General features: G+C 48.5%; 1 protein-coding gene across 1 annotated transcript in view; it reads left to right on the top strand.

Moving 5' to 3' along the window:
* Positions 1 to 23865, top strand: part of ABCA13 (ATP binding cassette subfamily A member 13) — a 369210-nt gene that overhangs the window by 246458 nt on the left and 98887 nt on the right. Inside the window, exons 47-48 of the mRNA XM_025853136.2 lie at positions 2190 to 2277; positions 8394 to 8502. Coding sequence (XP_025708921.1) covers positions 2190 to 2277; positions 8394 to 8502 — 197 coding nt within the window. The remainder of the gene's footprint in view (positions 1 to 2189; positions 2278 to 8393; positions 8503 to 23865) is intronic.

Genomic DNA, 23865 nt, shown 5'->3' with positions numbered 1-23865 from the left:
TCACTCAGGGGAGCCAAGAGGTGGTTTTACCTCTTTGGAGAATAAGGGCAGCTAACTTCCCAGCATAAATGAAATAACAGTGTCCTTTGAGATTTCCCTCTACCCTGCAGCATCCGATACATGAATGTGGGTGCGTCTGCCTAGCCTGGACATTTTCTGGGAAGGCTTTTGTTTGGTGCTGAATTTCCTTGAGCCTAAGGGGGCAAATCTAGACGAGGAGTGTGGGGGTGAGTGCTGCTTATCGCTTTAGATTGAGAACACGTTTGCCACCCCATCAGATTGCCTGGGACCTCAAACACATCCTGTTGCTTTAATCCAGAAACATCCCTAGTTCCATCCGTCTGCAGTGCCCGGGATACCCCCTGCCTTGACCTGCCTCTTCTTTACCTTTGATGTTCCCTCAGCTGTCTCCTCCCTGGACACCTCCCGACCCCACTGTGCTTCACCTAACACTCCTGCTGCTCACCTCTTACATCTTTTTTTTTTTTTTTTAAGATTTGTTTATTTGAGAGAGAAAGGGAGAGGGAGAGAGAATCCCGAGCAGACTCCCTGCTGAGCACAGAGCCCGACTCAGGGCTTCATCCAATGACCCTGAGATCAAGACCTGAGCAGAAATCAAGAGTCAGAAGCTCAACTGACTGAGCCATCCAGACACCCCAAGATCACCTCTTATATTTTTCTACATGTCCCAGAATCTCTGTTTCTCAAAGGTGGGGGCTTGTATGCCTAGGGCTTAGAATAATATCTGGCATATAAAATTCAATGTCTCTTAAATGAATTCATCCTTGAGTGAATGAATGAATGAATGAATGAATGCATTGAGTCCAGTGGGAATGTATCCTTACTCCTTTGTGTCAGTTTCTGCTTAGGGTAGCGACGCTGTCGAAGGAAGGCTGTTCTTCAGTCTTACTCTATCCAGAGAGTGAGAACCGAAGTTAAAGATGAGCCTTCATTTCTAATGCCCGATAGTTTTGGAAGCTTCATAGGTTCCAGATACTACACAGCCCATGGGATGTGGAGGTAAAAAGTCGTCCCCACCCAGGGAAACTCACAGAGCTGCATGATCGATAAACTAGCAGACAGACTGTTAAAACCAGGGTGATGACAGTTGAATCAATGGTTGGAGATGTCGGGTGTTGTGAGAACCCAAAAGAGGAGGAAATCGGCCCCAACTGAAGTCCTCTGGGACACCTTCCTGAACGGGGTGATATTTGCATTGGAGATGAAAGAAACCAGAGTAGGGAAGCAAAACAGTGCAAAACGGGGTAGCTTGAAAGAGTGGCGGATTATGGGAACACGGCATCAAAAACTAATGATGTAATGTATGGTTATTAACATAACAATAAAAAAATTTAAAGAAGAAAAAAAGAAAGAGTGGCAGATTATGTAAGTTGGAATAGTCAATCTGCAGGAGGAGTGACCATTAATTAAAATAGTTAGCATGCGGGGCGCCTGGGTGGCTCAGTTGTTAAGCATCTGCCTTCCGCTCAGGCCGTGATCCCAGGGTCCTGGGATCGAGCCTCACATCGGGCTCCCTGCTCCACAGGAAGCCTGCTTCTCCCTCGCCACTCCCCCTGCTTGTGTTCCTTCTCTCGCTATGTCTCTCTCTGTCAAATAAATAAATAAAATCTTTAAAAATAAATAAATAAAATAGTTAGCATGCTGGTGATCACATCCAAGTCCTGGACATGATGTGCATTTCCTAACAAAATATCGGTCCTGGAAGGACACTTTCTAGTACGATAAGCCTTAGCTGCACCTGCTGAATATGCAAGTCCTCCATGGATGCCTGACCCAGGAGCCCCACCGTGCCCTTCTGTGCCCTGAGAACCTGTGGGGTCATGTCACTGACGGTGGATGATCAGGGGACTGCTGTTCTCAGGCCATCATAACTAGTTAGTGGTGACAAAGTGCCCTCTGCTTGGAAGTCCTGGCTCGCTGGTTAAAGCACTAACACCTGGGCGCACCTGGGTGGCTCAGTCGGTGAAGCGTCTGCCTTCAGCTCATGTCATGGTCTCAGGGTACTGGGATCAAGCCCCACGTTGGGCTCCCTGCTCAGCGGGGAGTCTGCTTCTCCCTCTCCCTCTGCTGCTCCCCCTGCTCGTGCTCTCTGTCAAATAAATAAAAAAATCTTTATAAAAAGTAAACAAAATAAAAAACAAAGCACTAACACCTGTTCCTGTTGTCAGGCTTGGAGGATGGTCTTTTGGAGTGCAGATCCCCGATCAAGTTCAAGAGGCAAATCCAAATACATCGCAACCAGACACTCTGGTGAAGGTAATAGTTTCCCTCTTTTTCCTTCCTGTGTTTCTTTCCTGGGAGCATCTAGGGAAACTTGGCATGCAGATATATTCCTGGGCATGAGAGGAAGCGAATCGGACCCCAGTGTTTGTTACTATGAAATAAAAACAGATGTACAAAAGAGAGAAGGAATTGCTTCCCTTTAGATTATAGAGCAACGTAGCAAGTAGATTTACTGCTTTTTGTGAAGACCAGAATTCACCTAATGGAGCTAAAGCAAATGAAAAGATCATCTGTCTTTAAAAACACCCTTTGTCGGAATAACTGAAAACATAGGCTAGCTTCCCTGGTGGCTCAGGAACTCTTCCGTACATGCCCTGAAAACTCCCCTTCTTCCAGAAAGCTGGTTGGACCCGCAGCCGGCACAGAGAAGAGGGATTCACTCCGGACTACTAGCAGGGGTCTGGGTTTTTAAGCCCTGCTGGGACTCTCCCAGTGAATTAGAAACATTTCCCTTGGCATCACGGAGAACACATGGGAGGGCGCTTCAGTTGTGTGGGAATGAAGAGTGGATCAGAGGAAACACCAGCGGGAACTCGGAGGTGGTGAATCATAGCCGAAGCTTCTCTGAGGAAAGAAGTCAACACGGTCTTCAGATGGGGAAAGACCAGAGATTCAAAGCTTTCATTCCCAGTGATGGGTGAACTAGTCTGGTGTTGGTCCCGACTGAGAGAGAAATCTGGAAAGAGTAGATTGTGGTGGTGTTGAGTCTGCTCACAAACCTGTTATATAATGGACGCAATAAGGTCAAGCTTTGTGAGCCCAGGGGGGTAGCCTGCCCACGTTGTGGTGGGATGTTCGTGGACCAGGGTAAGGGCGTGTGCCTGCTGGGGCTCCCCTTGGTGGAATCAAGGATCTTCACAAGTATTTCACAGTGTAATCCCTGAAGAACATTTTCACATTCATGCTTCACAGTATAATCCCCGAAGAAAGCTTTAACCGTCGTATTTCAGTAGGTAATCGCTGATGAAGAATTTCCGTCACTGTGTACAGCTGGTCAGAAATCCCTTCTTTAGCTGAGGTTTCTTCAAATCTCTCTTCCTCTGTGGGCAGCACACAGGAGAAGATTTCTAGCTCCCGAGGAAAATGTCAAGATTCAGAGCTCGGGAGAAACATCACCTAAAATACCTTCGCTGGCTTCTTGAACATCTGATACGGCCAGTATTAGAATATGCCAAAGTGGTAGAAGGAATTTCCTCTGAGAATATTTTACCTTTTTAATCTATACCAGTCCAAAACATTCTTCGTAGCAGGTGGTTGTGTCTTTGTGTGCAGACGTGTGGGACCCTGCAGTCCGGGCTTCCCCGGGTCTATGCTTCGGTGATGAGGGCACACATGATTTATGTGTTTCCCTGATACCTGCTCCTTTTTTTTTTAAAGAATTTATTTATTTGACAGAGAGAGAGAGAGAGCGCACACAAGCAGGGGGAGAGGGGGAGGGGCAGAGGCAGAGGGAGAGGCAGACTTCCCGCTGAGCAAGGAGCCCTACGACGTCGGGCTTGATCCCGGGACCCCAGGATCATGACCTGAGCTGAAGGCAGACGTTTAACCGACTGAGCCACCCAGGCACCCCACTTCTGTGGTTTCTACTGTCCTTTGCGAGGCACAGGCATGCACGTGTTATCAGGGTGTCTGGGGAACGAGCCCCTTTATAGGGAGCTAGGGAATCAGGGTGCTGCAGCAGCTGTGAAGGGCGTCTGCTGTCTGCAGGTCCTTGGGTGCTCTTGGTGGCTGACGTCATGTCAGATCACTGCATTCGCTTTTCGGGAATTAACCACTGGCTGTGGCTTTGGCCTTTAGGGTACATTCATAAGATGCTGTCCGATTTTCATAGCTTTTTTGTAGAGAAAATGGGAAATTTGCATAGAAATAGACCTAGGATGAATGAATGTATTATGTTGTAGAATGTCTGTCGCTGGGACCTTCGTGAGTTATTTCGTTCCATCTGGAGCGTTTAGCTTGTTTAATCAAAATGCCTTCTAGAATGTATGCACTTCAGATAAGAAGCCAGATACAGTTCCCTTCCTGGGGTTTGGCATACATTCTATGATGCTCAGTAGAATTTGAGACATTTGAATATCCATGGAGTGATTTTTTTTTTTCCCCTTGAAGCTACTTAGTTGCTTTTCTGAGACGCTGTTACTCATGATTCCTGACAGGAAAGGTCTGTTTTGAGGTATTATAATGTGTTCTTGAAAGCAGATTAACTTCCTCCATCAGTTACCAGATTTTACTGTGTCCTGACTTACGGGCTGGCAGGGAAGGAAATCCCACATCTTATTTCCAGAACATAGCCTCATGTTATAGAAAATCATTCTTCAGAGAAGAAAAAAAAGAAAAGGAAGGAAGGAAGAAGGGAAGAAGAAAAAGAAAGAAAAGAAAGAAGGAAAGAAAAGAAAGAAAGGCAGAAAAGCTCTTCCTTTGGACTCTGCTAAGTCTCAGATGTTAATTTTCAGATCATCCTAAAGTGTGTATTGCTTACCTAAAGAATTTAAAATTCCTCCCAAGGAAGGGCCAGTTGATAGAACTGAAACGAAGATTCAGTTCTGCGTTCAAGTTCAAATATTCAAGAGTATTTCCCCCCTGTGAATTAATCATTCCCTGTCAAGGTGATACTATATGGCAAACAATCATGAGCCATCAATAGCATCCACGAGGAACATTCACTGAGCTCACAGGTCCCTGGGGCTGGTGCTCAGCAAGCGCTCCAGGCATCCCTCCCCTTGCAGAGGCTCCTTCACCCGGTGCTGGTCCTGCTCTTGGGGCGTGGTCTCACTCCACCTTCTCCGTGGCCACTGACTGCTCTCTGTCACTTGCTTCTTCATCATATTTGATGGCCACCTGTGGAGGGGACATTTGGAAATATGCCTTTCGAGCAACAGGCTGCGTCCTGCCTATAGAGAGCTGGGCTCAGAGCCCTTTTCTTTGTCCTGTCTGCTTGGCAGAACCCTCCTGACCTCGCTCCCTGGGAAGCCCTGGGGGCTGTTTATCCGCTCCAGGTCCATGGCTGCACATGGTTCTTGTTGAGACACACTGCTCCCTCTAAATGGACGCCCTGGTGTTTTGGGAATGTCAGGGTACAACGAGGCATCCCCCCTTAGGTTCCCAGATGATCTTCTGTCCCCCTGAGAGGGTCACTTAGCTCCACCACCCTTGCAGCATTATTCACGGAATTTCTGGCTGCCATACCCCTGACTCGGTCTCTATTCTGGGGCTGTTTCGTGATATTTTGTCTCCAGATCTGCAAATTCCAGCTAAGGAGTGTGGTGGGCACATTTTCTATCTTTGAAGTTACCACAGGTGACCATTTTACCAGATGTTTTGGACTGTATCTCTTCTGTTATGGATAGCAATTTTCTTGCCATTTCCCCCCTTGCAGATCTAAAGTTTTTCTCCTATAATTTCCAGATTTCTCTAAGTGTCTCTTTGTCACCCATGTGCTTGTCTTAAAACCAATGCCATATATTTTCCATGTTTGTGACGGTAACGCCGTTCCCATGAGCATGGTACCAATGTGTATATCAGTCACCCGCTGCTGCAACACTGCTGTGTAAGACCTGCTGTGGATCTCCGTGGCTGCCACAGAAACCTTTATCAGCTCCTGAGTCCAGGGATCCTCCTGCTCAAGGCTCGGCGGCGCGGACCTGGCCAGTCATGGTCATGTGTGGTGGGCTGGCTGTGGCCTCCCTGGCATGATGGTGGGGGACCCTGTTCAGCAGAGGCACAGAGGGGCTGCAGGCATGGGCGAGCCCATTTCAAACCCATCCTGTGCCACATTCTGTTGGCCAGAGCGAGCCGCATGACTGAGCCCACAGTCAGAGGGGGAGGCATAAGAGCCACACAGAGGATGTGGAGGTGTGGAGACAGGGAAGGTGAGGAAGCGGGGCTGTGAATGCAATCGAACCCAGGTGTTGCAGAGCCCCCAGAGAGTGGGGCGGAGCGTGAATGGGCTCCAGGCCACCCCGCCACCCGACTGCAGCCGTGACACTTGGGTCTCCATACCCGTGTTCCATGTCATTCGTAAGTTGAAAAAAAGCTCCACCCTGCTTTTAAAATAAATTAAGACAAACAAATGAAACAAAATGAAAATAGAAAACCCTTGACCTAGGGAAAAGACCATCATAGACTCTCCTCTTACCCTCCGGTGAAGCAGGTCAGGGAGCCACGGCGTGGGGCAGAGGAAGGTCACAGACAGTGATCCCGGGAGTTCCGGGGTCCACCAGCGGGGTTTTTCCTACTATATCCACCTGCCCCTTGACTTCAGCAGGATCCCAGCTTCCTGTCATTTCCAGAAAAATGGCCGTTACCTGTGTGTGAGAGCCCAGGGGTGGCAGGACGGGTCTGTGTTGAATGAGTCATTGTTGGACGCAGGAGGTACCCCCGCTCTGGGATGCGAGCCCGTGGGTCAGTGCGAACCTCCCCATCACAGAAACTGTGCCTTCCCGTACTTTTCAGAATGAAATGTCTGAATTACACACATCTGTGAATTTGCGAATACACATTTGTGTCTTAAAAATTTGTTACCCAGGGGGCGCCTGGCTGGCTCAGGTGGTGGAGCGTGCGACGCTTGAGCTCGAGGTCGTGAGTTCAAGCCCCACATTAGGCGTAGAGCTTACTAAAAACAAAAAAATAAAAAACAGAAAAATAATTTGTTACACAATCCTTAGATCTGCTCAGACTCACCCTAGAAGACCCCAGGATGTCCTGGGTCCTGTGGTGAATAGCACCCAGGCGTGATTCCTTCCTCTTTGGAGTTAAAAAAAAAAATGATTGGCAAAAAAATTTCTCTGTGACCTTAAACTATTTTGAAGAAACTATTTGAAGGGTGAGTAGTGGTAGCTGGTATGGAAGAGATAAGGGGTCTGTTTTCTGAATTGCTGAAGGAAGTGAGCTACCTGAGAAAGACTTGGGGAACCTTGTCTGGTAGACGAGTTGTCTTTTTGAAACTACATGAGCAATAGTTTATTACTTAGCTGTTCCCATGGGCACAACAGCTGCCTCCCAGGACCCTGGTTGGAGGACAATGGATCGTAGTGGGATGATGTGGCAAAGAAATGTAGTTGCAAGCAAGGGACTTGAGGTATGGTCCTAACTTTGCAAACTGTGAGGACCCGGATTGGTTCCTCCAAGCGCCGACTTTGTGGGAACAGCTCTGCTTCTGCAGAGAACGGTTGTCTGTCACAAAAGACAGCACTGTCTAGAGAAACGAGCTGTCCAGTCGATGGAATTAAGACCAGAAGTTGCCAGTTGAATCATAAGATTTCTCGGGGAAAAAAAAAATAAAGTTCACGGGCGCCTGGGTGGCTCAGTTGGTGAAGCGACTGCCTTCGGCTCAGGTCATGATCCTGGAGTCCCGGGATCGAGTCCCACATCGGGCTCCCTGCTCGGCAGGGAGTCTGCTTCTCCCTCTGACCCTCTTCCCTCTCATGTGCTCTCTATCTCTCATTCTCTCTCTCTCAAATAAATAAATAATAAAAAAAATCTTTAAAAAAGTTCATTAAAATATTGATACCTTGAAATATAGATACTGAGGTTCAATTAGTACTTTTTCCTGCTCCTTATTATCGCGGCTTTAATAACATTGTCTGTCTCCTATTCTCTCTTCCATCTTCTGCCTGTCTGACAAGTGTGCTACTTTATTCTCCATGCTCAGCAGATGTTCAGTCCAATTTATATTGAGAAATAATGTTCTGCATTCTGTTATTAATTTGAAAGTAATCATTTTTTTTCTGATCATTTTCTCTGCTTTTAATTTACAGGTCAAATTTTATTAGCTTACCAACCGAGAAAGAAAAAGAAATGGTGGGTTTAGGTTCCTTTTTCGCTGTGGGAATATAATTATAGAGCAACATTCACATTTGTTCTGGGGAAAATTCATCTATTTTTAGCTGGAAATTATATGCTTGGGATAAATATAAAATTAGCAGACTGAAATTCACTGCCCTCTGCCAGCCATGCAGGAACACGGCGCCGGGTCCGACGTTCAGGTGCCGTGGAACCTAACGGACACGTGTCCTTTGTGCCCAGGAATAGCCATCGAAGGCTTAGGAACCAATTTCATGAGAGCCATTATGTTATCTTTCTTTTTTTAGGTGTGGTACAATCAGAAGGGCTTTCATTCCCTACCTTCGTACTTAAATCATTTGAACAACCTTATACTGTGGAGACACTTACCCCCTGACCAGGACTGGAGAAAATACGGTAATGTTGTTTTTCATGCATCATCATTCGTTGCCCTCAAAAGACAATGTTCTTAAAGGTGAAAGAAGCAGAAAAGATCAAGCCTATGAACGTGAAGCATGGTGAGAAGGTTTTTATAGGGCAGTCTGTTTGTATATAAATACATGCGAAGTGGTAGGGCCCTATTTGCCTCTGTTTGGGGTCATTAACTGTTCTTAGCTTCTTGCAGTTATGACCAAATCTGCACAGTGAAGGGGATTACAGATGACTGAGAGTTCCCTCTTCGTGACTTTAATATCTTATGGAACCAAGAATAATTTCTCTTTTTTAGAACATTATTATATGGAATACTCCTGTAGACAGTAGAAATCACCCGTGTTGTAGGGAAGGTGAACATCATAATCTGTTGTTCCGTGCTGGGCCCTCAACTCATCAGTTATCTAAGCTGATTGAGGACTTACCCCCTGTGCTTTCGTATTTTGAAATAATGACATTATTTGGTATTTATTTGAAAAAGACTTACTTTGAAAAATTGACACAAATTCATTTCTGGAATCCAGAGTGAAATTAATTGATTTAAGGGGATGTTATTTGCTTCCCTTGGGTGGTATAAATATAATTTATCAAATTCTTTCAGTTTCTTAAAAAGGTAAGAAAGAAATCAATTGTATAAGCACCAGGTCATATCCATCACAATTTATTCACAAGATAGACTTATTGAAGCGTCAGGCCATGTGAGAGTAAACGCAGTGATTACCCCCATATGTTCTCATTTTACTCCAGCTTTATCTTTTACTTCCATATTTGTTTTCCTTTATGCACCAAGTTTTTAATAAAACAAGATTCAATTGTTTTGTGACACTTTAATTATGTTGGAACAATAGTAGGTAATATACAAAAGTGAAAATATGCATGCCTAAGAAAAGTAGAAAAAAACGCAGAGATCCCTCAGATGACAGACAGCAGAACCGTATTTATTAAGTGTCTGGAATGTATGAGGGTCTCTAGTAGATATTTAACATCCATGTCATTTCATTTTCACAGCGGTTTTGTAAGGCGGCCAGTTAATAACCTACTTCACTGATTAGAAAACCAAGGTTAAGAGAAATCACCCACTGGCTGTGGCTCTGAGGAGGTTAGGTAGTGGGGCAATGATGTGGCTGCTTTACTACTCCAGCAAACTGAGAGCTCAGTTCTGATGGGCATGAGTAGAACTGCTTCCTGGAGCCGTGTTCACAAACAATGGATCTTGGAGGATGGGCAAAAGTTTGATCGAAAGCTACTGTAGGTATTAACAGTGCAAGAGAAACATAGTGTCCTTTCAAGGTCAGTGGTGGGAGTCCAGTTTGACCTTGTTGTAAAGGTGAGTGTAGAGAGACAGCCGTGGTTGTCTCAGGCCAAATTCTGCTTGACCTCATCTAACAGAGTGAGGACTATGCACCTTCCTTAATAGACAGCTTTTATATTTGAGAACGAGGATGCCATGATCAAAGTGATGTGTTAGACAAATAATCTGGAAGCCATGTAGAGGGCTGGTTGCAATCAAGTGATCTATTGGAAGTGTGTTGCTTACAGTTGGGAGGTAACCCATCTAAGACTAGCATGACTCTGGAGGAAAAAAAAGGAAATTACAACGTTCAGACAAATGGGAGAAAAGGTTGAGGTGTTACTTATGGGGAAAGGAGAGAATTTAAAGAACCTGACAAGTAAAAAAATGTAGAGAAAGAGTTTAAAGGGTATAGATTAGAAATCTGAGCTCTTAAGAACAAATGACGATCCTGGTCGGTACTGATGAGATTATGAGAACTAAGTCAGGAGAAACACATGTTCAGAGAAGGGGTAAAATGATGTGTACAGGTGTAGAGATGCCTGGTTTGAGTCACACGTCAGATGAAAATGTGCTGTAGGATTCAGAAAATGAGAAGGACAAGTTCAGTAGGAGTGTGAACAAAACTTTCAACCTTACCCTTAATAAAGATGGCGGTCAAGGCCATCAGTGAGCGGTTCTACGTGGATCCTTAGGAAGTGGGAGAATGCAGGGCTTAGGTTGGTCGCCTCCAGAGAGCTGGTCCAGTGGAGTTGTAGGGATGGAAATCCGAGTGGATGTACAGATGCTGAGAGAGGTTATTTTATGGGATTTAGGAGACTGAACACTCTATCCTCTGCTCTATGGAAGCTTGCTGAAAACGAGTGAGAAGAGAAAGTCTGTGTGTGCGCGAGCATGCACACGTTCGTGCGTGTGTGCACATGCACGTATGCAAACGAGGAGTGATTGGAGGTTTGGGGAGGATGATAGAATGAAAGGGAATATTTTGGTTTGTAACTTCACTTTTTACTCTTGTACAAGATATAAAGGTAAAAGCATCAAATATTATAAATCTGTGTTACTGGGAACAGGATAATGTGTGACATCAGTCACCAAGTGTGTGGGGGCGAAACTCTAAAGGAGGAGAGATTTTGTGTACAGTGGAGGTCAGATGCTGTCATGAGGGTTCTAAGGGGCGCCCGGCTCAACTGGGCGTGCTGTCTAGACAGACTGGAGGCGAGAAGAGGAATCAGGCAGGGGCGGAAACCTGTGTCCCAGGAGATGAAATCCATGATCACAACAACTGAAATTTCCCTTCCCAAGGAACGGAGAGGTATCACTACTAAAATGGACCTTAACTCGTACAACCTTGAGTTAAACACATAAGCCTTAAATTGGGTTCCAGCTGTGAGCCACAATCTTGAGTCCTATATTTGGTCAAGCCCCTGTGTCGCGGGTCACTGTCTGGGGCCATGGGAACGACGCTGACCCGATGTGGGTGTCAGTCACTTGTGTCCCGTGTGCCTGGCTTCCTGGGTGATCAGATGCCCCGGAGGACATTCATCTCAGAAACGTCTCTTGCAAGGGGTGGACTCCTCCTCGTTGGTTGAAAAGTCACGCTGACTTGAAAAATACATTTATTCTCAGTGATTGGAAACTTCAGGGATATTTTGTTTCTGTCAGAATTTCATTTATTTGCCTTGTTTAGGCAGTTGTCATGGCAAAGGGAGGTTTGTGCAGGAAATAGGGGACATACAAATCCCAGCACCCCCCACCCCTGGAGAAGGACTGTGCATCAGTATCAGAGGTTTGATTGGGGCTCTGAACAGGAGCGTTCTCTTCTACCCTTGGAGGCTTCCTGTGCATCGGGGAATGGGCAGAGCTAGAACTAGCTGCTTCGTTGGTGTAATGAAAGAAAAGCTACCTGATGTAGAGCATGGATGGACCCCTGAGAGCAGAGCCTGTGCCCTGCTCCCTGTTGGGCCCCAGCAGCTCCCCAGAACCAAGCTCTGAGGGACATCCTGGCAGCACTAGCTGAACGTAATGATCCCATACCACACAGCACATCCTGCTCTCAATCACTGCGGTCCCATGACAGGGTCTTCATGACATGGACATCCCTGCCTTAGAGATGAAGGAACTTCCTGGACCTGGACCCAGCCCCCCGATAGGAGTCTCCAGAGCCTAGGGTGGGCCACCTTGCTGTGTCCCAGTAGGTTGGCAGCTCCTCAGAGCCCCTCATCGTAAGCACAGAACTCAACATAAAGCAGGTTTATAGTAGAGTCCATTCCAACGGAGTCGTTTTCTAAAGTCCTGGGGAAGGCCGGCGCTGGCTTACCACGAATCGATGTGGTTTGCATGGCGAATTCTCCCAGGTAGATTCCTTCCTGCTGCACAGGTGTTCTGCTCCGTGACTGTGCAGGTGGCTGGAGCACACCTGGGTGATGGGACAGGGAGTTGACAAGGGCTCCCCGCGGCCTGGGGGACTCAGGTGTGGCTGTGGGAGCTCATCCGCGGATGAGAGGAACACGGTGCGGAGGCCCTATCTGAGGCTGTATTCCTTCCTGTATTCTCGGTCAGCAGTTGAGTTACTTGCACTGCGGGCCACGTGATACTTTTCAGGATTCCAGGGGAGATGGGGTCAGGAGAGGCCAAACCCCAAATCTGAACTATGCCTTTCCGTGCACATCCCATGGTTATCGGCAAACCTTGTCCCCTCTGCACTTGAAATGCTGAATGTGCGTATTTTCGCCAACGTGCACCAACACTTACCTGGTCCAGGGCACCACCTGGTCTTGCCCGGATGCCAGCACTGGCGTCTTGGGGGACCCCTGTGCTCTCCTTGCCCCCTGGCCCAAGTCTTAGGTCTCCGCAGGTGTCCACAGTCACCCATGGAATGTGTCCCTCAGATCACACATCCCTCCGGCTTCCTGTATCACTAATAAGAAACAAACCCTCACCCGTAACCCACAGGGTCCTCCCTGGTCTGGCCCTGCAGCTCCTCAGCTTCTGTCCAGCCCCCTCCCCAGGCAGCGTAGCTCCACCCCACGGGCCCCTGGCTGTCTCCCCGACTCCGCCCCTAGATCCCCGTCTCCGATGTTCCCTAGCATTCCAACCTCATTTCCTGCCGTATGTCTGTCCCCTCCGCGGGCCAGCCCCGTTCACCTGTGCACCTGCATTGCCTCTGTCAACATGGTCTCTCTCATCCTTCTTTACCTTTTTCTGCTCAACTTCGTGCATTCTTTTTTTAAGCCACTTTATGGAGGCTTGAGTGATGGACATACAAAAAGCTGCAGCTATTTAATGCGCACACCGTGATGAGTTTGGAGGTAAGTATACACCTGTGAAGCTACCACCACAGTCATTACCGTAAGCATATGCTTTGCTTCCAAATGTTTCCTCCTGCCCTATCGGAATCTGTCTGTCTGTCTGTCTACCTACCTACTTACCTACCTACCTTGTCTTTCTTTATTTTTGTGATAAGAAAGCAACCTAAGATCTACCGTTCAGCAAATCTTTTAAGTATACAGTCCAGTACTTTAAACTCTAGGTTATGTGCTGTACATTAGATCTCTAAGACTCATTACTTGTATAACTGAAACTTCATACCCTTTGACCAACCTCTCTCCATTTCTTCCTCCCCACCGACCCGTGGTACCCACCATTCTACTCTCTGCTTCTGTGACAGTGGCTCTCTTAGATTTCTTGGGTAAGCGGGATCCTGTGGTATTTGTTCTTCTGGGTCTAGCTTAATTCAAGGGAACAATCAAGGAAATGAAAAGATAACCTATGTAGTGGGAGAAGATATTTGCAAATCAAACACATATAAAGTTAATATCCAAAATATATAGGGAACTCCTATAACTCAGTATCAGAAAAATAACCTGAATAAAAAAGGAGCAGCGGACCTGAATAGACTTTTTTTTTTCTTAAGATTTATTTATTTATTTGAGAGAGAGGCAGGGGGATAGGGGCAGAGGGAGAGGGAGAGAAAGAATCTCAAGCAGACCCCCCACTGAGCGCAGAGCCTGATGCGGGGCTCGATCCCACAACCCTGAGATCGTGACCTGAGCTGAAATCAACAGTCGGACGCTTAACCCACTGAGTCACCCAGTTACCCCTCTTAGGGGGTTTTAAATGGCCCAAGTGATTCTTATGTACAGCCAGGTTTGAGAAGCGCTGGTCCAAACTGGGGACCTTCATGGCTGATGGACATTTTCAAACCTGAGGCAGGGAGACAAAGGAGATGTGGGAATCAGGGTATAGAGTCTCACCCTCGCTTTCTTCCCTGCCCTCATGTGCTAGGACCACCTGCCTCCCTGACCACCGCTACCCTTACCAGGAACCCAGGACCCCTGCTGGGGGGCGGGGTAGGGCAGCTCTGCATCTAGAGCCAGACAAACCTCCTCTCTTCCTTCCCACCCCACCTTCCTCATCGGTACTTTCCTTCTGGATCCTTTTTAGGCTACAACTCACCAGGTTATCAGGGGCCCCAGGGAGGAAGGAGGTGGGTCAGCGCAGGTTGCTTGCTGGGATGATGATGTGTCTGAAGCTGGGGCGGGGGTGAAGTGTGCCCGGGAGCAAGGAGCGGCAGATGATGGTTTTCCCTGCATGACTTGTGATGAAATAAGATAAATCCCCAGTTCAGACGAGAGAACAGGGGATCCTGTCAGATCTGTTTAGTAGAGCTTCTGAAGAAACAGCTAGCGAGGATTAGGAACCGGCTGTCATCAGTGACCTTCAGCCTCTGCTTTAGGGGTCTGGAGATGCTTGAGAGCACGGGGGTGACAGTCTGGGAAGGAGGACTCTGAGCACCGAGAAGGATCGAGGAAGAACAGCAACAAACAGATGCATCAACCACGGCACCCAGCGTGGTCCAGGAACTGCCCCACACCTCAGAGAGGGGGACCCTGGCATACACCCAGAAGGTCTTACCCCGGGAAACGTCTTGTGAGTTCACACCCACGTAAGTACAAGGAAATGTGTGAACTCTGGGAAACAGAAGACAGATCAGAAGGAAAGGCCAGGCTGAAGTTCAGAATGGGATAAGCGGAAGCTGGCTGGTACCTGCTACGTGGCAGTCATATCACAGTATATAAATGTAGTGAATCTGCACGTTGTACACCTTAAATTTACACGGTGTTCTATGTCAGATATATTTCAGTAAAAAAGGAGCTGGCTAAGACACAGATGGTAATACACATTTTCACTGGATACAGAGAATCAGGTTATTGATTGCACAGCTGTCTCCCCCACTCAGAATTTTTGATTTAAAGGACAAGCACAAAATATCCCCTAAGAACCCAGAGGAAAAAGGTGATATAAAAAACTGACTATAGGAGAAGAGGCGGAGGAATTAGGTGGAGAAGGAAAGCAGATGAATAGTGATTAAGGTAATAAGCAACGATGTCGGAAGAAAAGTAGCAGCAAGAATCAAACAAACAAGTCTGGACCAATACAAGAGTTTGCCATGATTCAGGCAAAATTATGGAAATGGCAGTCATCGATGAACAATCCTGCTGAATTTTCAAAAGTTCAAGGATAAAGAAAAAAATATATTTTTTACAAAGCTCTAAGTAGCAAGAACCGAATACTTTGAAAGTAATACAAATAAGAACCAGCTTCTGACTCTGGAAAATTTGCCTTGAGATCTCCTCTTTGACCCAGGCGTTATTTCAAAGCGTGTTGTGTAAATCTAGGTTCTTGAGATTTGCCTGTTGTCTTTCTAACTTAGTGATTTCTAGTTTGATTCACTGTGGTCAGAGGATGCATTCTGCATATTTTCATCATTTTAAGTTTGACGGAGGTTTGTTTGGTGGTCCACAGGTGGTCTGCGTTGGTGCAGTTTCCACAGGTGATTAAAAATGTGTCTTCAGCTGCCGTTGGTAGGACCGCTCTGTATATGTCAGGTTCTGTTGGTCGGTTGTGGGGTTCAGTTCATCTCTTTCTTCGCTGATTTTCTGTCCGACGGTTCCATCATCTGCTGAAGGGGTGGGCATTGAAATACCCCAGTATAATTCTGGATGTATCCGTTTCTCCTCTCAGCTGTACCAGTTTTCGGTTCCTGTACTTTGAGGCTCTGACAGTTGGTGCGTGCACTGCATCGATCTCTGCCTTTCGATTGGTCTATTTACAGTCAACAGACTTCACGTACCTGTGAGCTTAAGTCTGTTACGTCATTATTTTCTTTCCTCTGGTTCTTTTCTTGCTTTCCTGTGAGCGACTTGAACAGCTTTCCAGGGTTCCATTTTGGTTTGTTTGTGACGTTTTCAGTATATCCCTTCATCTGGTTTCCTTGGTGGTAGTTTGACGTATACATGTGTGACCCTCACGGTCCTCTGCTCTCGGCAGTTCCCATCTTGCGGGCTTCTGCTGCACCTCGTCTGGGATATACGAGAGGCATGAAGGACACCCGGAAGTTCACTGCCACCTGCCAGGCTCTTCCTCACATCCCGAGGTCCCCAGGCGGCCGCTGCCTTCTCTCCAACTGTCAGACCTCCGTGTGCTTGCTGCTTTATGATGCCTGCAGGGTAAGGGAGAGGGCCTGGCAGGATTGAGGCTACTCCAGAATCTGGTCTCTGACTTTTTAATCACAACCTTAAAAGCCGGTGGGTAAGGGAATACTGCCTACGGAATATGGAAAGAAAAAGAAAAATATTCCCCCAAATTCAGTATCTAATGAAGATGTTGCCATCAAGTAACCAAGCCATAGAGATGGACTTATGTTGGATGTGCCTCAGAAACCTGCTGTAGATTTATCCTAATAAAAAAGAATGCCCAAGGACATCACTTGAGAGGGTAATCAAAAATAAGATCACAAAAATACAGAATCCACAGAACGAATAAAAGAACTTGGTGAACACCGGTCCTGGGGAAGCACATAGATGCAAATGTTTGCGCTTGTGTGATGGAAACATCAACTGAATGTCAAGAATGATTGGTGGAGTAGAAGATAAAGAACGTGAAACATAATTCAATAATAATGTGCATATGTCAAGAAGACCGTGGACCTTTTGAAATAATTGACATCAGAATGCAAACAATGATCACCTCTGGTTGGTTTTGAATTAGACTTAGATTAAGATTTATTTTAATTTTACTCTTTCTTTTAAAACTTTTTACAATTGACATCTATTATTCGATAAGAGTAATAACCTTAATATTGAGGGAAAACGGTCTTCAAGGAGAGATGACAGAAGGGCGTCTGGGTGGAGTGGTCAGTTGAGCATCTGACTCTTGGTTTCGCTCAGGTCATGGTCTTAGGGTCGTGGGATCGAGCCCCATGTAGGGCTCTGCACTCAGCACAGAGTCTGCTTGAGATTCTCTCTCCTCCCTCTGCCCCTCCTGCCTGCCTGAGTGCACACATGCTCCTTCTCTCTCTCTCAGAATGAATAAATAAATCTTTAAAAAAATGCAAAAAATTAAAAAAAAAAGAGAGAGAGAAAGAAAGAAAGCCATTGAAATACCTCCTGGAAAGTTCATACATTTCTTTTAATACTCTGTTGGGCCGAATGCACGTTTTTGTCCTTCATACCTCACCGATGACTCACAGTGAATTAGTGAAAAGAAAACAATCCTTGGCACATATACTGATGCTAAGGTAATTCTGTTCTTTTGGTATAGATGCCTACAGACATCTGGGTGTTGATACTTGCAGAGATGTACATTTTTATAAGAGGAACGGACCCAAGAGTGACTGTTGAATTGGAGACAAGGATCTTCTATCATAATGGGTGTCAGACAAAAGCACAGATGTGCATTTTTACAAATGACAGATATACAGAGTCTGGAAACCATGATGAGAATAGTAAATGAGAGAGAGCTAATGTTACACATTTATACATTGCTGTGGGCCAATTCTTAGAAAAGCCAGAATATAAATGCGAAGAGTAATCAAAGGCCAGTCATTCAAGCGTCTGCAGAATTTACATGTCGAGACCTCATTTCTGAAACCTTTTGACGTTGGTGCTAGAGAACCCCTTCCTTTCCTCGTGGGCTGAAACCACAGTGCCTCCCGTGAAGGGCCTGGACCCCCTGCTAACATCGTCAGCCCCCGATTCCATCACGGTGCCATTGTCACCTAAATACCGTTCTGAGCACACACAATACAATGGTAATAACAGCCCAATTACGGAGATTGTCCATTGAAATAATGTGGTTTTTATAAGGAAGACGTCAAAGGCTATAAATGATTTTTCTAGTTTGACCAAAAAAGGATAAACTGGGATCCAAAAAATCAGGGCTGTCGGTCTCACTCTGCTGTGTACGGCCCTAGCTAAGTGGATAGAGCTTCCCTGTGCCTCGGTTTCCTTCCCCGTGTTACCCTCCCCAGCAGCCCCTGCAGCCGCCCTGTCTCTAAGTTGAGCCCTGTCCCAGGACAGGCACGTTGGCACGATGCCGATCTGGGAGATGGGTTGTGTTCCTCCTCTCTCTTTGGGGGTCTTGGGAAACTCGGGGCTCATGGGGCGGAAGAGGGCCGTCTTCTCAGTGCTCTTTCATTGTTGAGAAAGTAGGCACACATGAGCCTTACTTTCAGTGTCTGCCTCCCGCACTTTTTGCAAAATACAAACAAAATCTCAGTGGCCGTGTAGAGAGATGTTACTTGGGTTCTGCGGTATGTTTCCTCCTGCAGAGTTGCTTCTAGGGAATGTAGTGATAGGAAATGGCAGTGTGAAAATTAGCAGCTCAGGCAGCATGGGTAAACATAAGAGCTGCCCGCCCCGGGGGTTCCTGGTGAGCACCTGCCTGCCCTCTGTCTGCCTGCTTCAAGGTCAAGGGGCTGCCCGCCAGCACGGCGCTGGGCACCGCGTGTGTGTCATCGGCCCCGGGTCCTTCCCCGGGTCTCCCTCCCCACCTGCTCCCTCCTTGGTGCTGCTTCCTTTGTGTCCTCCTGGGAGTGGACTGAGTCCCACTGGGGACCGGGAGCTCTGCAGGGGCGAGGGGAGGGGGCTGCCTGTCCATGCCCATCTGCAGGCGCCGCATGGCGGGGGGGGCACTGTTGAAAGGAGGTGCCAAATCCCTACAAAACCCCGATGAGACATCATTGTCCTGTGGAGCCCAGATTTCTATCACTCAGATCAGAACAAAATCAGAATGTTGTTGATGCAGGTCTGACGCCACCGTCTTGCCAAAGCCGGTGGTAAGTACCCAGCGGGGCTCGAGTCTCTGAAAGCAGGTTGAAGGGTTTTCCTGCTTATCGGAAGGCTTCCTTCTTAAGCACTGTGCTGTATGGCCCTGTCTTTCTCCGTATCTTACTTTTCAAAGAGCATTTCTCGCTTTCACGATGGACGTAGGCACAGCCGTGAAGATTTAGCATGATGGTGGCCTTTTAAACAGGGGCCCAGGACCCTTCTGTTGCCTCGAACCCTGAGCTGGAGGGCTGCCTTCCAGGGTCATTGGGACCCCCTGCCGGGCCCGGGAGACAGCCTCAGAGCATGCGTGCTTCTTCCAAAGATTGTATTTCAATATTTTCTGTGTGTAGAATATGTAAATCAGAGTACTCTTGGAAGGCAGTGCTAGAGGAACAGCTGTGGCCCCCTCTGAGTTGTGGATGCACGGAGGCCCCGGGAAGGGAGGGGCGGCCGCTGTACTTTGTGCTTCTCAGACCCAGGGTGGGCAGAGCCCGGAGGCTTATATTTCAGGAGCAAAAGGACGGAAAGATAGGGTAGGATGGCCGACATGCTCCTCTGCTGGGGTCTGTTGTGTGCCATGTACCTGCTCTTGCCCCTGCCGCCCCGGTCAGATTCTCCTTTGTCTGTGTTCGCGTGTTTTTGGCACTGCTGTGCGCCGTGCGGAGGGAGGGTTCTCCTGCCCTAGTGCGGGGAGGTGACCTGAAGACACGCACGGGCCCGGGACCCTGGATGCGTGGGTCCCGCCCGTGTCCTACCCGTGTCACCTGCTCAGGACATTTGCCACAGCTCTGTGCTCCCGTTTTGGCTTCTGGAAGATACGGGCGCGTCCAAGTTGGAACTCTTCATGGGGCTCTGTTTTCCCCAGTCCCCGAATGCTGCAAAGCTGACTTATGAAGATATTCACGCACATGGTGCTGGCGTCGGGAGTCGTCATCCAATTACCGAGTGAGAAAATGTATCACGGAAATGTCTGGAACAGGGGTCTGACGCATGGGGGACCGCAGGAGCCGTCATTCCCGTCACCTGTGGGAGGAGCCGGATGCAGTCCCACCTGCTAGATTACAGCCACGGGAGGATAGCACAAATCCAGGACCTATGGGAAAGTGAAGGGCAATAAATTCATTGCAGAGGAGCGAGGAGACAGAAAGCCAATATCAGAGTGCTGTTCTTAATCTTTCAGCAAGGACCCCATGGTTGAAAGTAAGAAGAGGTGTTTATGCAACCTGATCAAAATAAGAAACTGATCACGGTCATTGAACGTTCTGTAATTGCACACTCTACAGAAACGTTTGCAGCTTTTTGCTGCAGAAGGAGCAGGGCAGGGACATTTGAGTTGCAGCCCCCCCTCTCCCCACCATCTCCCTCACACCGTACAGATATGTTCCCTGGAAAATGAGATGTGTATGTGGAAGGGAGGTCTGTGGCATGGTGGTGGGGAAATGGGGGTGGCACCTGCAGCTGAAGCCTGGAACCCCAGCCGGACGTGGGAGGCTTTCTTGGTATCTGCACTTGAGATTTGGCTTCTGTAGATGGGTGAGCTCGCACTGATGTGATGGAGTTGCTTTGTAAGAATTTACAAACGCCTGACGTCCTGCACCACGGACAGCACGTGACCACAGGTGGATCTTCATCTACGTTGGGATGCCGGCCCCTGGTCTCTGCTCATGAGTGTGTAAGGGCTCAGGACCTGAGGACCGCCTTTCCCTTCCCTTTACGGCTCTTTGGGCTTCCGCGGGAACGTGTTCAGAAATGGACATCATCACTGAGCAGCCGTGAGTAGGGAGGGGGCTGGACAAAGAAGCGCAGATCTTCCTCGACGTACGATGGGGTTTTGTTCCGATAAACCCATCTTAAGTTGGAAATATCGTAAATCAAAAATGCACTGAACATACCCAGCCTCCCGAACATCAGAGCTTAGCCTGGCCTGCCTTCAATGTGCTCAGAACACTTCATGAGCCTACATTGGGCAAGGTCCTAGAATACAAAGCTTATTTTATAATAAGGGGTTGACTCCTGTAACTGACTGAATGCTGTACTGAAGGCGAGGAACAGAGCGGCTCTGTGGGAGCAGAGGGTTGTCAGGGCATTGGTTGTTGACCCTTGGGACCGGGCACCTGCTGGGGAGCCACCCAGCATCCCAGAGAGGATGTACCACACGTCGCCCGCCCGGGAAGAGATCCCATTCAAAATTCCAAGTACGGTTCCTACTGAACGTGTATCACTTTTGTACCATTGTAAACTCAAAAAGTCCTAAGTCAAACCGTCATAAGTGGGGAACATCTGTACAGGAAGAGGTGAAGCATGCTCACAGTTAAGGATGAGGGACCACGGTAGCAATCCTGTTTTCCCAGGGGCAACAGTGGGGCCATCAGATAATGTGAGAGTTTGGACTTTGTTGTACTTTGTTGTACGTCTTATGTCTGGGTAAAATAAATATGGGCTCCAGGTTTTCTTTCTATTTCTCTGTGGGAATTCTCTGGAGCTGATGGCGGAGGGTTGGGGGTACTGAGGAGAGGGGAGCTGAGAGGTGGGGCATGTCCCCGTGGTCCGGGGCAGGGGAGTGGTGTGCGGGACGGGGTCTGGCACTAGGGCATGGAGGTGGTGGGAAGGGGCAGACGCTGACCCCTTCTTGGGTGTGCAGGGGTGATGAAGGGGAGTGAGGCTGACGTAGGTTTGAGTCTGGTGACTGGGGGGATGATGGGGGCGTGAAGGGTCCTGCCAAGCTGGGGGAGAAACGCAGGAGCAAGCTGAGCATGGGTTCTGTCTGGGATTCGACACACCTGGCAGGGGCATAAGAAACACCCGTGACAATTCAGGGAGGCCCGAGGAGACCCGGGGAGCCCCCGAGGATGCAGGGTGCAGAGAGCCCACAGCGGGACTCCCTAGATGAGGAGAAAAATCCAGCTCTGGAGGGGATCCTGTTTCACCCCAGGTGCGTGACCCGCTGTTCAGTCCTGGCGCTGCCTGGAGGGAGTGCAGACCCCGCGGGTCAGCACCCTCACTTCCGATGCCAGCCACACCCTGGGGGCCCGGGCCGCCCCCACTTCTGACCAGCTGGGTGTAGCTTTGAGGGGTTCCGTGACCTCGTGCCAGCACGGCTCACAGGACCGGGAAAGCCCTGTGCTTACAGTTAGTGGGACTGTCAGCCACCTGGTCTGGGGGAGACTCAGACTCCATGTCCTCTCTCCATGAAGCCCCAGAGCTCAGCGGGCCTGACACTCCAACCCTCTAGTCGGGTGATTGTTTTTTTGAACTTGGCTCCTTGGACCAACTTTACCCTCCCAAACACTGCAGACTGAGTCTGTCCTGTGCCGCACCACCTACCTTCAGCTCTCGACATTTGCATGTTGTCTCTTACCCCAGGGTAAGTGTGTGTGTGTGTGTGTGTGTGTGTGTGTGTGTGTGTGTGTGTGTCTGCAGGTTAAACAATTCCAAGATTTGTCTACATTCCTAAAATAATCCAATTCCCAGGCCCTCATCAGCTCCCCGCATGTCTCGGGATGTTTCCTCCTCTAGAAAGCTCTCATTGCCCTGTTCAGCCAGGAGCAGCCCACAGCACGGAACGTATACTTCACCGTTTCCAGCACCCAGCAGGGGACACGTGCTGCGTTCGGGCAGGGTCCCGCGGTTTTGTAAGCACTGTCGAAAGTCTGTGAGCTTCTGCACGGCCTCGAGACAGAGCAGGCGGCCGCAGGTCACGTGCAGGGCTGCCTACAGTCAGTACCTGAGCGAGGGAGAATGGGAGCTGGTGCATGCTGGAGGGAGGGGGTGAAGGTGAAGCTCAGGGGAAGAGAGACAGATGGGAGAAAAGCAGGTGGGTATTACCGGCTCAGACAGGCAGGGTGTCAAGACCGTGCGACTCAGTTCTGGGCAAACGTGTAAACCACGTCCAGGGTCTAGGAGAGCACATGGCCGGCTTTCCGCACGCACGGCGGGAGCCCGCAGCACAACACCTGGACAGTATTAATTTGAAGTCAAAGAAATTGTTCTGGAAAAGTGGATAGTGGGCTTGCTGAACTCAAAGCTTCCACTGTTCCTTCTGCTAGGAGAGAACTTGCTTCAGCGTGTGGCGGAGCCCACAATGGAAGGGGGGAGAGACTGGCCGAGCGGGAGAGAGGAGCAGGTTGTTCATGGCTGGAAAACAAGGCCCTCGGGGGCAGAGCTGTAGCGGATTTGCAGCACTCTACTCTGTTCCAGGTCCATGCCTCTTCGTGCATTTATGTTGACTTGCACCCCGCGGCGTTTCTGTAACGATTTAATACGCCCCTGTAAGAGGACGCAAAGCACAGACGGCAGGCTGCATTAAGTGAACCATAAGGTGAAGGAGAACGCGAGAGTGGCCTGTGGGATGGGGCTAGGATGCACCCCCCTCGTGGCCACACGCTTAGCTCCGCAACAGCCAATCAGAGAAGGGAGAACGGACCGGTCTGATGTTGGACAATGATCGGAAACAAGCCGTCGGGTTTGCCTGAGGTGATGGAGTTCGCGGTGCAGTGTGGACCAGCATTGGCTGGGGTGGGGATGGCGCGCCGTGTGAGGTCCTGAGCCGCCTGTATGATAAAACCGTTATAATCGATAAGTTGGTGGTGATTTCTCCGTATTGGCTGATGTCGTATGCCAATGCACAAGCCCCCGAGAGGCAAGCAAAGCAAATCCAGACAAGCAGCTCCATGCGCAAAGCTGGACCATGCAGATGGTTCACTCTTCTGTCTCAACTTGGCTTCGTCGAGGGGGGTGATTTTTGAGTTTTGCCCCGAGTTCCATCCAGTGATCTCCTGGCATATCGCTATGTCGTCTTGCTGAGTCTGTCTCCCCCCGCAAAATATGGCTAATGTAAGACTTATGCCCCAGGGATGCTTCTGAGGATCAGATCATAAAACGTCAGCCCAGCGCCTGTCACACGAGGCACGTTCAAGACATGCTGGTTCTTCCTGATGCAGCACCTGC

Source organism: Callorhinus ursinus, unplaced genomic scaffold, assembly GCF_003265705.2.
Source record: "Callorhinus ursinus isolate GAN/ISIS: 27379988/994484 unplaced genomic scaffold, GSC_fseal_2.0 scaffold60, whole genome shotgun sequence".
Taxonomy (NCBI): Eukaryota; Metazoa; Chordata; class Mammalia; order Carnivora; family Otariidae; genus Callorhinus; species Callorhinus ursinus.
Note: the sequence above shows the minus strand (reverse complement) of the source record. Positions and strands in the feature narration are given on the sequence as shown.